Source organism: Rutidosis leptorrhynchoides, chromosome 9 (assembly GCF_046630445.1).
Source record: "Rutidosis leptorrhynchoides isolate AG116_Rl617_1_P2 chromosome 9, CSIRO_AGI_Rlap_v1, whole genome shotgun sequence".
NCBI classification, from domain to species: domain Eukaryota; kingdom Viridiplantae; phylum Streptophyta; class Magnoliopsida; order Asterales; family Asteraceae; genus Rutidosis; species Rutidosis leptorrhynchoides.
Window position 1 is genome coordinate 340405672 of NC_092341.1, and position 15698 is coordinate 340421369.

General features: G+C 33.5%; 2 protein-coding genes across 2 annotated transcripts; one reads left to right on the forward strand and one right to left on the reverse strand.

The window, feature by feature from the left end:
• The first annotated feature begins 916 nt into the window (after nucleotides 1-916).
• On the forward strand, nucleotides 917-5912 carry LOC139869117 (uncharacterized). Its single transcript, XM_071857442.1, has 6 exons — nucleotides 917-1153; nucleotides 1241-1804; nucleotides 2106-2318; nucleotides 2396-3519; nucleotides 3639-4448; nucleotides 5282-5912. Exons 1-6 carry the CDS (start codon nucleotides 917-919, stop codon nucleotides 5910-5912), a joined length of 3579 nt encoding a protein of 1192 aa, XP_071713543.1.
• A 688-nt stretch (nucleotides 5913-6600) lies between these two features.
• LOC139869119 (uncharacterized) lies at nucleotides 6601-7744 on the reverse strand. Its single transcript, XM_071857443.1, has one exon. The coding sequence runs from the start codon at nucleotides 7349-7351 to the stop codon at nucleotides 6821-6823; it is 531 nt and encodes a 176-aa protein (XP_071713544.1). The 5' UTR covers nucleotides 7352-7744; the 3' UTR covers nucleotides 6601-6820.
• Between the last annotated feature and the right edge of the window lie 7954 nt (nucleotides 7745-15698).

A 15698-nucleotide genomic window follows, 5' to 3' on the forward strand; every position in this document is an offset into this window, starting at 1 on the left:
GTTTGAAGGGAAGTAGCTTTCAGTTGCTTGTTCTTACTGTATTCAAATGGCTTATGGAATGGTTTTGTATTATAGTTTTGATAATCAAAAGCGTCTTATGATATTTAGGATCTGATACGGATGCAATATGTTCTGTTAAAACGCATTCAGGCATCTATATTACTGAAATCTTTTGTACATATCCCTTGATGCAACTTTGCCTATATCGATCTTTTGTACTGTATATACAGTGTGAACATTATAAGACCATTGAATCATATACCTCGTATATCCGTTGACATCGTGTGTAGAAGTTTAAATAATGGACATAAATGCAGTGAATCCTTTCTACCACTGAATATCGCGTTCTTTGGTTCTTGTTATACCTTGCATTATGTGCATTTATAAAGGCCGTTAATTATTTATTCGACCCCCTTTTGAAAATGTTAGTGAAACTCTAGTAGGAGGTATTAGCAGTTCAACCTATAGGGACAACGCCAAGCGGAGGTCGGCTCACTTTTGAAAATGTTAGTGAAAATTTGCCGATGTAGGTGATGCAGATGCGTGTGGGCTCAATGGGCCGCGTATTGGGCCTGTGACTCTGGATGATTATTTCGTGGGCAAGGTGGCTGGGCTCAAAATGTGGAACCAAGTTGGATAAGGGGATAATGTTGCTGCAGATTTGAATAAGAGAGTTGAACAAACTCCACGTTTTATATTTTATTTTTAGTTTGAGTTTATCCATTTAGTTGTTGCCATTTAGCTCGTACCCTGGATCATTTTATGGGATCAGTTTTTTATGAAGTTTATTTAGTAATAAAATCCAAGCCGTGAAGGTTTGTTTCCAGATTCGAAACCGAGAAGGTTTTGTGTGTATTTTCATCCCTTATTGTTCAGTCACGATCTTTATTCCATCATTTGGTATCAGTATCCAGGAATGGCTGAACACAATCACAGACACATACATCGTGGGGAATCCAGCTATGCTGATCCATGTGATGAAGAAATCGAACGCCTTCAAAGGTGCACCAGAGAACTCGAACTCAACGATGACCACGCATACACAGATTCTGAACAGACTCTTGATCGTGATGATTATAACCCGTTCGGGTATCCTCGTCATGGCTATGGTCGAGCGTATCCAGAAGATCCCTTACGTAGTATTGGGATGAAGGTCTAGATTCCAGAGTTCAATGGTACCGCACACCCAGACGACTTTCTTGACTGGTTAAGCACAGTGGAACGTGTGTTTGACATCAAGGATATCCCCGAAAAGTTAAAAGTAAAACTAGTTGCTCTTAAACTCCGAAAGCATGCTTCACTTTGGTGGGACCATGTAAAGAAACAAAGACTTGCTGCTCGAAAATCCAAAGTCGAAACTTGGGACAAAATGAAGAAATTGATGCGGGACAAGTTTTTACCTGAAAACCATAGACAAGATGCTTTTGTCACTTATCATCATCTTCGTCAACAATCCATGAGCGTAGAAGAATTCATTCACGAATTCGACAAACAGCGAATGCGTTGTGATGTGGATGAACCCGAGGAGCAGACTATAGCACGATTTTTGAGCAATCTAAAACCTGAAATAGCGGATGTGGTAACACTACAACCTTACTGGACCTGCACCGATGTTTGTCGACTTGCCCTAAAAGTCGAAAAACAACTTCAAAGGGGTAAACCTCGCACCCCATTTAGCCGTAACACCATCACCCCCAAACCTCCTGTTCCCACCACTGACAAAAACCCAAGTGATATTCGTACTCCCACACCACATATTCCGCCAACAAACAAACCCCCGACGTGTTATAAGTGTCAAGGGAAGGTCCATTACGTGAGTGTCCAAATAAACGCTCCATCACGATTTGGGACGTTGAAAATGAACCAAAATATGACTCGGAGAACGACTACCTAAAAGACACACACAATATTGAACCACAAGAGTTAGTATACGCTGATCAAGGAGAACTCTTGGTAATCCATCGTGCACTCGCTAGTTCAAGTGCACCACCGCAAGACGACTACCCTTGGCTTATTCCGCCAACAAACCAACCCCCGACGTGTTATAAGTGTCAAGGGAAGGTCCATTACGTGAGTGTCCAAATAAACGCTCCATCACGATTTAGGACGTTGAAAATGAACCAAAATATGACTCGGAGAACGACTACCTAAAAGACACACACAATATTGAACCACAAGAGTTAGTATACGCTGATCAAGGAGAACTCTTGGTAATCCATCGTGCACTCGCTAGTTCAAGTGCACCACCGCAAGACGACTACCCTTGGCTTATTCCGCCAACAAACAAACCCCCGACGTGTTATAAGTGTCAAGGGAAGGTCCATTACGTGAGTGTCCAAATAAACGCTCCATCACGATTTGGGACGTTGAAAATGAACCAAAATATGACTCGGAGAACGACTACCTAAAAGACACACACAATATTGAACCACAAGAGTTAGTATACGCTGATCAAGGAGAACTCTTGGTAATCCATCGTGCACTCGCTAGTTCAAGTGCACCACCGCAAGACGACTACCCTTGGCTTCGCAACAACATTTTTCGCACTAAAGTCACCGCACAAGGGAAAGTGTGCTCCATGATAATAGATGGGGGCAGTTGTGATAATGTGGTCTCAAAAGATATGGTTGATAAACTGAACTTAAAAGCAGAAGATCATCCCGAACCATACCAATTAACTTGGCTAAAACGAAGCAATCACGTCAAGGTTAGTAAACGCTGTTCGGTTAAGTTTTCGATAGGGCAGAAGTATCATGATGAGGTGTGGTGTGAAGTCATCCCCATGGATGCATGCCACCTACTTTTAGGGCGGCCATGGCAATTTGACCGCAAGACTCGACACGATGGTTTTAAGAATACGTACAGCTTCTTTAAAGATGGCATAAACATTACACTAGCCCCCTTGGATACACGTCGACCAACAGAAGGCGACACTGCTTTATTTCTTAACCGGTCACAATTTGAACTCGCAACAAAAACAAGTCAGATGGTGTTCGCTGTTGTCGTGGAAGAAAGTAACCCCCCTACTCATTCAAGTCCAACTGAAGTGCACCCATTGCTAACCGAATTCCGTGATGTCTTTCCTGAGAACATCCCCGCAGGTTTACCACCCATGAGGGATATTCAACATTGTGTTGATTTTGTACCAGGAGCGGTCATACCAAACAAACCCGCTTATCGGTTAAACCCAAAGGAATTCGCTGAGTTACAACGCCAAGTAGGGGAACTGCTCGAAAAGCGACTAATACGTGAGATCATGAGTCCATGTGCCGTTCCAGCACTACTCGTACCAAAGCATGACGCTTCTTTTCGTATGTGTATTGACAGTCGCGCCGTTAATAAGATAACGGTCAAATATCGTTTCCCGATTCCTCGCTTCGATGACCTTATTGATCAACTGTTTGGTGCCCATGTATTCTCCAAGATTGATCTAAGGAGTGGTTATCATCAAACCGAATGCGGCCCGGGGATGAATGGAAAACCGCATTTAAAACTCGTGATGGACTCTACGAATGGATGGTTATGCCGTTCGGACTCTCCAACGCACCAAGCACCTTTATGCGACTTATGAATCAGGTTTTTAAGCCTTTCATTGGACATTTTGTTGTTGTTTACTTTGACGATATTTTGGTGTACAGTATGACCAAAGAGCAGCATCTTGATCACCTTCGCCAAGTTTTTGCAATCTTGCGCGAACAGAAACTTTACGCGAATGTACAGAAGTGCCACTTTTTTTCTCCAGAGGTCATCTTTCTAGGCTATGTTATCTCAGGTACAAGCATTCGCATGGATGAAACAAAAATCCATACCATCACTAGTTGGCCGACACCTAAAACCATCAATGAGATCCGTAGTTTTCATGGTTTGACATCATTTTATCGACGATTTATTCGGAACTTCAGCTCCGTTATTGCGCCAGTAACAGAGTGTATGAAACAAGGGAAGTTTGTGTGGACTGAGATGGCCGAACTCGCATTCAACGACCTCAAAGTTAAGGTAACCCAAGCACCTATTCTCGCGTTACCAAATTTTAATGACGTTTTTCAGGTGGAGTGTGATGCGTCCGGAATTGGCATAGGGGGAGTTCTTAGCCAAAATAACCGCCCTATCGCCTATTTCAGCGAAAAGTTGAATGACACACGAAGACGGTACTCTACATATGATCGCGAGTTTTACGCGATTGTTCGCACACTTGAAACTTGGCGTCATTACTTGCTCCCGTCTGAGTTTGTTTTATATTCTGACCATGAGTCCCTAAAGTACATTCATGGCCAACATAAACTCAACCCGCGCCATGCTCGTTGGGTCAAGTCATTGCAGGCTTTCTCCTTTGTTATCAAACATAAGGCAGGTGCTAATAATCAAGTCGCTGATGCTCTTAGTCGTCGACACACTCTTGTTTGTTTGTTGAAAGTGCAAGTTCATGGTTTCCAGGAGTGGAAAGACCGGTATTCTATTGATCGAGATTTCAGTGATATTTGGAATCAATGTTCTAAAGGTGTGTTTAAATCCTTTTTTATACACGAGGGATATCTCTTTAAAGGTATACATATATACATATATACATATACATACATACATACATACATATATATATATATATATATATATATATATATATATATATATATATATATATATATATATATATATATATATATATATATATATATATATATCCCCACCGGCTCTTTACGTGACGCGATTATTCTGGAATTACATGGTGGTGGATTGGGGGGTCATTTTGGTGTCAACAAGACACTGAGCTTATTACATGATAAATTTTATTGGCCTCGAATGGTGAAAGATGTGAATCGTATTGTTACTCTTCGTCGCATATGCCATCTAGCAAAAACACAGGGCACAAACTCGGGTTAATATACCCCCCTGCCAACTCGCAATGGACCTTGGGAGGAAGTGTCCTTGGATTTCGTGTTGGGAACTACCTAAAACGCAACGCCAAAAAGACTCTATCATGGTAGTTGTCGATCGGTTCTCCAAAATGGCGCACTTTATTCCATGTAATAAGACGTTCGACGCAAGTCAAGTTGCTCGATTGTATTTTGCTGAGATTGTTCGACTACATGGTATCCCAAAGGCATTACTCTCTGACCGGGATGTCAAATTTGTCAGCCACTTTTGGCGCACTTTGTGGGCTCGTGTAGGATCCAAGTTACGGTTTAGTAGTTGACACCACCCTCAAACGGACGGTCAAACGGAAGTGGTCAACCGGAGGTTGGGTAACTTATTGCGCAGTCTAGTTGGTGATCACCCAAAACAGTGGGATTTGGTTCTTCCTCAAGCCGAATTTGCATTCAACCGATCAGTCAACCGAACGACGGGGAAAGAGTCCATTTGAAGTGGTTTACGGTACTAACCCCCTCACGCCAATTGATTTACTACCGCAACCAATGCAGCGATCAGGACCACCTGATGGTGTTGAGCGTGCTGAGTTTTTCAAAGATTTACATCAACATGTACATTCACGCATTGAGAAGCAAAACAATGTCTACAAGCGCAAGGTAGATGTACGCAAGAAACGCCTTGTGTTCAAAGAAGGGGATCTAGTTTGGATACATTTGCGTAAAGAACGCTTCCCGGGTGGTCGGTTCGGCAAGCTAAACCCACGGGCTGATGGACCGTTTAGAGTGTTAAAGAAAATCAATGACAATGCCTACAAGATCGAGCTTCCAGGACATTACAACGTCTCAGCCACATTTAATGTTAGTGATCTCTCGCCTTATTTTGATCCGGACGATGGTGCATTTGACTCGAGGTCGAGTCTTTCCGAAGAGGGAGGGGATGATGCAGATGCTTGTGGGCTCAATGGGCCGCGTATTGGGCCTGTGACTCTGGATGATTATTTCGCGGACAAGGTGGCTGGGCTCAAAATGTGGAACCAAGTTGGATAAGGGGATAATGTTGCTGCAGATTGGAATAAGAGAGTTGAACAAACTCCACGTTTTATATTTTATTTTTAGTTTGAGTTTATCCATTTAGTTGTTGCTATTTAGCTCGTACCCTGGATCATTTTATGGGATCAGTTTTTTATGAAGTTTATTTAGTAATAAAATCCAAGCCGTGAAGGTTTGTTTCCAGATTCGAAACCGAGAAGGTTTTGTGTGTATTTTCATCCCTTATTGTTCAGTCACGATCTTTATTCCATCAGTAGGTCAGCAAGGTTCAACTGGGACTTATAGATGGTATCTTGATGAACACAATGAAAGCTTCTCATACAGTTTCACTGCGACCATGTTCTCCTCTTTTGATGTCTAGACTTCACATCATAAATTTTCCTTTTGGACGTCTCTTTCACGTGTGCATACATCAAAACGACATGAAAATCATACATGTGAATGCCTAAAACTGATACATATTCAGATGGGCAACCGGTTTACAGTCAACTGACTTATGGGTCTTGTTCAGGTCAAACCCATATCTTGTTTGGGTTGTGCAAAATGACCCCTATTGATCTGTGGTTATGCCAGGCCCGATGGTTATTTTTCTAGTTCGGGTCAATTGCGCCTCCTTTATGCTACTCACTCCATACTAATTACAGTCCTTTTGGCCTACCAGACACTAAGAAGAAATATAGACAAGTACGGAGTAATCAGTTATTAGATTCACATTTTATTTACATAATTCAGTTACAATATAGGGGCTCGAAATATACAAATAGACTTCACATGCATGATGCAACCCCATAAGTTTTTCAAGATCGAAAGAGCACTAACATGGTGATACAAACAAGACCGATAATACACACAAGACATTTTATAAATAATCCATCATCAAATAGATCATTCACAGATCTAACTCCTCACCCTCTCACCATTCTATTAAAAACATAAGCATTAACGTCTTCATCATCTGCAATCTGGAGACGAGAAACAGCCTGTGCAGCAAATTGACCAGTTGCATGTACATCATCAACATACGATCCCTGAACTCCCTTCACAAAAGACCCGTTTTCACCATATCCACTCCATTGACATCTGGATCCTCCACGAGCACTCATAATCGAACAAAATTCATCATTTCTGCTACTGTATGGCTGCTGACGATAAGGGTCCTGGAAAGTAATGTCATCTGTATCATCTGAATCATCACCAATTAGAACTTGCAGTGCAACTGCTTCCGCTATGGCTGCACCCTCATCATCCAGCCTCTGTTGCTCTTCTTTCTTCTTCTGTTTCTTCTTCTCCAGCTCTGAAATAATGGCTGCTGAGGTGGCAAGTGCTTTCTCCAATCGTCTTTTTTTCTTTTCAGCCTGTTTGATACGATCCAATTCGTCTTTCACTTGCTTCTTCTTCATCTTTCTCACACCAGAAGGCGCTTTACCACAATCCATGTCTTTATCCTATATAAAAAAACCTACTCTTTCTAATACGTGCAAGTATTTATTTACCACTATAACCGTTCGTTTCTTTGTTTTCTTTGCTATCCACTACTAAAAACTTTATAAAAAATACTAAAATTAACGCCTGCTTGCTGACCCCTACACCCACTCAGATGTAAACGAATATCGAATCTTACGAACAATACAATCCCAAACAGATACGGCAGGATCTAACATAAGTGAATATTCATAAGTGCTAACTAAAACATCTTTTGGTAACACCATCCTTCCTAATATTCCACACCCTCTGCATTTGTTCATCTCTTGCAACAATAATGAAATAAATTATTTAGTAGCAACAAAAGTGATTATCTTGCTCCAATTCAAACAACCCACATGGTACTGCCACCTGAATATAAATCAAATAACCACACTTTTAAGATGAAAGTACAAACCATAAACAGTTTGACGATAAAAATAAATTCTAAGAGAAGAATTATTCAATTCAACTACATACAAAGTAAGAGATTGCTGAAAGTATTAGCCAATTGAAAGATAAAATCACAAAAGAATTACTTAAAAATCAATCAACTTAGGTTAACAATTGTAAGGTCAACCAGCACAACTGCTGTCGTAAGCAATCAAATTAGGTGAAACTTAGGGTTAATAGAGATACCTAAATCTGTACCTAACTGTTACCAACCGAATGAATCAAGCACATGATCAATCATCAAAACACGTTACTGAAGACGTAAGTATCATAAATCACTCAAATCGATTGATATTAACTCAAACCTAACAGCAAAACTGTAAAATTTAACACCTTGTTTACACTCTAAATCAAATTGAAATTGAATCAAATATTCAAATTAGAACTGAGTATGGAAAAAAAGGAATAAAAAATTGTACCTTGTGGGGATAATAATTATGATGAACAGAGGTTTGTGATCGCAAGAAGTTAGATCTGAAGATAAAACCTAAGATCTTGTAGATACAGATATAGATAGATAGATATAACAAGATAAAATAACTGATCACATGATAATTGATAAGAGTGTGCCGAACGTAAAGAAGCAAGGGCAAAGTTGTAATTGTGAAGCATATTGACACGTGGCGAAAGGTTAGAACGTAATCTAAAATGTTATTGCTTCTGCTATCCGATCCGACAGCTAAGTATGTGACACGTGTAAGTGACCGCTTCGATCAAATAGGATATGGTGAGTGGCTCCCAAGACGGATATCTGGTGACGCTTGTTTTAACGGCTCGGATTTGAAGACCTACGTGGCGGGTATACTCCCTTGTTCATTTTCATTTTTTCCCGAAAATATATAATATAAAAATAAAAAAAATACAAAATGGTGCTCGAATTCTTGGGCCGGATCTGGATTAATAATTAGAATAAAAGTGCTCTTTTGGCATTCCATATATGATGTTTCGTGTTAATAGGAATGTGTTAAGACACGAGGGTTAAATGGTTCGTGTTGTGTGTGCATTAGTTTCGTTTTCAGCATTGTATACTCGTATATCTGTTTCAAGCTGGTCTTGTAACTCGATCATGCACATTTGATTGTATTAGATTTTAGTCAGTTTGTTCATTCTAAATTTATTGAAAGATTTCAGAACTTAATTGTTACGCCGCTTTAAATGAGCTTGAAAGGACCATGATAGGCTGATAGCGTCATTTCATCAAGCATAGAATTAATTCATAGGATTCGGTCTACACTTGTCAACAAAATAATAAAATTTAAGAGTCATTCAAGTTTAACTCTCCAGTCTGGTGCACCGTAAATAACCCTAATGTAAGATGATGATGATGTCAACATGGGTGGTTAAAAATCGACCCACCATCATCGGGCTAGCCAGTATTGATGGCTCAAGAAGGGTGTTAGGTTTTTATGTTCAATAAACGTTACCTGAATCCGTTAAGAGTAGCTGAGAAGCTGTCGAGATTCCGGTAACGCGGGTTGATTATTCCGTCCAGTGAATGAACTTAAGATTTTCTTAAGTATGTGAATCAGTGTGTAATTTAAGTCTGTTGAATGCAATGAGGGCTTGATGCCTAATTTATAGTTGTACAACTTCGTCATTTAGTGCCACGTAATAGGACAAAGGGAACATGCTTTTGCCATGTCGTACTATTTGATCGGTTAAATCTGAAAAAGGGGAAGTGATCTCCGCACAGTCTGCCAGCTGTCTGTCATGGTCGTCTTGCAGACTCTAATGTTTTCTGTCGATTGTACTTTGTCGGGATCATGCCAACCACCTACAGTGCTTTTCGTTGGTTTGCGCTCTGCTTAAGAACTGTACATTATACTCCTTAGTATAGTTAAGCGCTAATGATGTCATATAAAAAGGTTCGCCCCACACGTCCCTAACGGGTTATGGCGCGACTTCCTCATGACCTATCGTACTCTTTGGAAGCACATGTAAGTCTTAATGACAACTTGTTTATACTCACCTTTCAACTGTGTTAAAGTTCTATATCAATTACGATATGATCTGTTTATCATTTGTTAGTGATTAACCTTCAACCACCAAACGAATTTCACTACATGTAGTTGTTTCAAATATACAACACCTTCTAATATTTTTAGAATGACGTAGAAGGTTTTTGTAATCTTATTGAAGATACTTTTTGTAATATCAATATCAAATACCTTTTAAAAAGCATAGTTTTATCGTGAGCAAGTGAAAGTAGCACCAAACGTGTTGGCAATAGTTGTTAGATTGGTTTTTAAATTGGAATTAAAAAGTACATGAATAAGACATTGGACAGGGAGGAAATGGTGGAATTGGATATTTTACCTGTTCAGACTGATTTTGGTGGACTTTTATATAATTCAATACGGAGTATTTGATTTGATATTTGATGAATTTAGTACGTGTAAGAACCCTATAGTGTGATTTGTGGTAAAAAAATAAGTGCAATATATGCAAATGCGACACGTATCCTTTTATTCAATCCTCCAATAATATTGCAATTGCAATTTGTAATTTGTCTTTTGGATGATGAATCATCTTTACAAGTGTCTAATAAATGGTAAGAAGAACACTGCGCGCTTGATAGTATTATTGTTTATACATTCTATGTAGCTATACTCGGTATTACATTTAAGTTGATATTACTTACAATGAAATTAGGTGAAACTTGAAATATCTTTTTCTTATATCTATAGTTTCTATTAAAATCCTATAATGATGATTTCATAATTAAACTAATTCCTTTGTTAATAACAAATTAAAAAGAAAAAGAAAAAAATCTGAGCCCTTAAGATAATGTCATGAATCTATTTATTTTATAATTAAACTAAATTATTTTAAGAGACATTTATTATTACGAATAATTATTAATTATTATTAAAAATATAAATGCTCAAATTTTAAGCAAACTTTATTATTATTATTAATTATTATTTATTATTATTATAATTATATTATAATTATAATTATTATTAATATATCTTTAATATTCAAATATATGTTCTTTTTACGAGATTAATTACGTTACACATGTATGCGAAAATAATGTCGCAATATGTTTGTAAAGACAACAACAAGTTTTTTAGTCGGAATCGGTAATTCTACGGGTCATTAAACTAAATGGCTTTAGCATTTACATTTACTTAATACCTAAAACATATCATTAAACTGTTTCGTTTAAACAAATCCGTGAATTCACGGGTCATTTCACTAGTTTATCTAGAAATCGGTAATACATGAATAGACAGTATATTATGTGGTAGTATAGTAATTAATTTCATGCTATCTTATGAGATTTGAACCTCCTATTAATAATAAAATTTGATTTATCTAGAAATCGGTAATACTTATATAGAAGGTATAACAAATTATTATGTGGGAGTAGTTAATTTTATGCTATATTTTGATTACTAACGATAATGATATTGGTCATGGTATTGGTTGTGTTTCGATTAAAAATCGAGTTGATAAGGGTGTAGTAGTTTTGCCTTCTGTCTCTACTTCGAATGGGCCTTTGCCATAAAAGAGGGTAGTTAACTCGGGTAAGATTGCTTCGGTTCTTTTGGATATTGTTTAGGGTCTTCATGAGTTTTATAACAACCCGGAAATTTCCGACTAAATTTAAACCTAACTTTTATATGATTCCGACAATTCACGAACAACCGGCTATAAAAAAATATATAAATATATATGTGTGTATATATATATCATTTACAATCATTATTATTATCAGTATTATTATTAATATTAATAATTATCATTATCATAATTACTAGTATTATTAGTATTATCACTTTGACTAAAATTATTATAAATATCATTATTGTTGAATTAATACAACTTATTATTAATAATATTGTTATGATTAATAATTATCATTAACCTTGTATTTAACATTATTACTATTATAAGTATTATTATTATCAATACTACAATCTATTATTATTATTAATATCATTATTAACATTTGTACTAATTATTATTATGCATATTATCAATATTATTATTATAAAATAAATACAATCTAATATTATTATTATCATTAATAATATTATCATTAATAATATTATTATTATCATTTTTTCTAATTAGGATTATTATTATTAAAATAATAATTATTATTATTAATATATTTATTAATTATTTATATTAATAAAAAAAATTGAAGTGGACAGATACCTAAATTAGGTCAAGACACTATCTGTATTATTTTTTTTTCAATCGTGATCTCTACTTTATATTTTTTATTTTTTTTCGTGATCCATATCTGCTTCTATTTTTTATTTATTTTATTTATCTGCTTTTATTTTTTTATTCAATCGTGATTGATTTTGAAATTTTTTATTTTTCTTCCTGTTGTGATCTAGTCGACAACCACATAATCTATATCAATCACTCACAAGCACTCTATATATTGCTATTAATTGTTAAAGAAAAACAGAATTATTTAATTGTTTATTTTTTTTTTAAAAAAAACAGCGATATACCTATGTTCTTGAAGATTTTCGCCAAAACTCGATTTCGATTTGTATTTCAAAATGGATTAATGCAATAATGTTAGGAATCTTATACTAAAACTATCTGGAAAGTTTCAAAAGCCAAATCGTAAAATCGAGTACAAATTTTGAAGTCAAAGGTAATTTCAAAAAAAAGTCAAAATTTATGTTCATCGCAAAATCTGTATTCGTTTTAATGTTTCTGTTGAAATTGATGATTCGTAAAGTTTATATGAACAATTTAGAACCTGGTTCATGTTGAAATAATTGTCCAAATCATGCTTGAAATCGAAAACATTATTTTTTTTTAAATAAAGCTGCGACAGCAACATAGTTTTTTTATTTTTTAATTTTTTTTTTCTTTTCTTTTTGTTTGTTGAATGATTGTACCAAATACAGTTGTTTCTGGTTTAAACTTTGCAAATCGAAATCAAACTTTAACTTGTTATATTGAGTAAATCGATTCTAATGTATTGAAGGAGAAGAAGATGTAGAACAGAAAAAGATATAGATTAAATAGAAATAAGAGGGGATTTAAAACAGAAAGACAAACTAGTTCAGATGGTTAAGAGGTGATTCGGGGTAGCGAGAGGTCACGGGTTCGAGTCCTGATCGTGGCATATTTTTTTTAGAACAAGCTTTTAAGGTAGCACTTTATTATTATTATTATTATTATTATTATTATTATTATTATTATTATTATTATTATTATTATTATTATTATTATTATTATTATTGTTATTATTATAATCATTATAATTATTATTATTATATTATTACTACTAACATCATTATAAGTATTATTATTATTAGTATCATTAAGATCATTAATATTATTATTAAAACTATCATTATTATTATTATCATTTTAAATATTATTTTCATTATTATGATTAGAATTGTTATTATTATTATTATTATTATGAAAACAAAACAACTTACTATTATTTTCATAAATATTAGTATTAGTATCATTTCTTAAATATTAAGATTATTATTATTATTATTATCATAAATACTATTATTACAAAGATAATACGACTTATCATTTATCAGTATTATGTGACGACCCGGAAATTTTTGACCAAAATTAAACTTAATCTTTATATGATTCCGACACGATAAGCAAAATCTGTAATGTTGAGTCTCGAAAACTTTGGAACGGATTACATGAATGCATTTACCCTTTGACCATTTCCGACGATTCACGAACAATTGTTGTAAATAAAGATGTATATATAAATAAGTATATATGTAAATAATTATACATTATTAATTAAATTATTATGTGATTTAGTATTATGACAGATAACTTAAGATAATTTAAAACTTGATATTTAAAAACATAATTATATATATATATAAATTCTATATATGATTATTGACTATATGGATATTGTAATATATTAGAAGATATAAATATTAAATATTCAATATATGTTAGTATATATATATATATATATATATATATATATATATATATATATATTACATAAATAATAAAATGTAGTATTAATATAATAAGTTTAATTATAAATTAAATTATAGTTGATATAGTAATCTTATTATTACTTTCAATATTAACATGTATATTAGTAATTATTAATATGAAAATGAATATATATATATATATATATATATATATATATATATATATATATATATATATATATATATATATATATATATATCATTATATTGGTATTATTGTCCGTATAAATAGTAATAATATTATTATCATTTGTTTTACTTTTATTTTTATTATTATTAGTATCATTTTTTTTATTATTAATATTATCAATATTATATTTCTATTATTATTAGTATTCTTATAAAAATTATTAATAGAGTGATATTATATTACAAAATTTAATAAAACAAATATAGATAAGCAAATATATATATAAGTACAATTATATAAATACAGTTATATAATGGATATATAAACATATATAAAAAATTTAATTATTAATATATATACAGATATAATATGTAAAGCTGTTAACCATCGCAATCTGATCCGAATTTTTTCTTCATCTCATGTTGGCGAAATTGTTTCCTATCTCTGATCTGTTATACGTCCAAAAATCCATTCACAATCTAAACAAAAGTTGTTAGCTTTCATTATCTTCTAATTGTACGAATTCTATCATCTTCATTATTCTATATTTTTTTATTTTTCTGCTTCTGCTTTTGACTTGATTCTGTATACCAGTTGTAGACAACAAATCAAACCGTGATTAACTAGTGTATCTACTTCAATTATCAGTTCATTTTATCTAATATATCATCTGCAAATTGGTTTTGGAAAAACAGAAAAACTCAAACAAAACCTTCGGTCCCTGTACGCGTAATATTTTCTTTCAAATCTCGAAATTTAATTCCATTTCAAAATCCATTAACACAGAGTTGTTAGGAATTATTCATTCCAAAATATCTGCAAGTTTTCAAATCTTAGTTAGCGAAATCAAAGATTAATTTGAGAGTCAAACTTTTAAATTAAAAAGTCAAAGCTTTATGTTCATCATAAAATTCATTCTTGTTTTGATGATTCTGCTCCAATTGAGTACTCAGAAAGATTATAGAGGTGATTTAGAAACTATTTCGTGTTATACACTTTAGCTATTAAGCAATCAAAATCGAAAATCACAATTTTTTTATGTGCTCGACGAACAGTACAGGGTGCTTACTTTCTTTTATTTTTAATTTTTTTTTAATGTAATTCACTATCAAGTCACTTTTGTATCGTTTATAAATACTAAAATTAAATAAGAAACGTTTTTTTTTTTATATTTGGTATCAACTCTTGGTCGATTTATGTTTGAGAGGAAGAAGATGAAGAACAACAGGAACGGATTAAATAAAAATTGTTTATGGGTTATAACAAAAAAGTAAAAGCAGCGTGATGGTTTGGGAACATGTTGGGGTAGCGAGAGGTCTCGGGTTCGATCCCTGCTTGGTGCATAATTTTTTTTAATGGGCTTCTAAGGTAGTCTCATGTTCTTATAAAAAAAATCATTATTATTATTGTTATTATTATTATTATTAATTATGTTATCATTATTATGATGTTATTTATTACTAATTATTATTATTATTATTATTATTATTATTATTATTATTATTATTATTATTATTATTATTGTTATTAGTATTGTTATTAATTATTATTATTATTACAAGTACTATAATTAATTATTATTATTATTACTAACGCTAAAATAGGTATTATGTATCATTATTATTATTATTATGATTATAATTAAAATCATAACTAATATCAATATTATTAACATCATTAAAAATATGATTTGTTTTTTTTAGTATTATTAGAATATGTATTATTATCATTATTATGATTATGATATTAATCTAATATTAT

Bases quoted from the DNA above. Each gene is read 5' to 3' on its own strand.
- LOC139869117 (XM_071857442.1), top strand. From the start codon at position 917: ATGGCTGAACACAATCACAGACACATACATCGTGGGGAATCCAGCTAT. The intron at 1,805-2,105 runs GTCCATTACGTG...ATCACGATTTAG, and splicing joins GTTATAAGTGTCAAGGGAAG to GACGTTGAAAATGAACCAAA. The intron at 2,319-2,395 runs GTCCATTACGTG...TATGACTCGGAG, and splicing joins GTTATAAGTGTCAAGGGAAG to AACGACTACCTAAAAGACAC.
- LOC139869119 (XM_071857443.1), bottom strand. From the start codon at position 7,351: ATGGATTGTGGTAAAGCGCCTTCTGGTGTGAGAAAGATGAAGAAGAAG.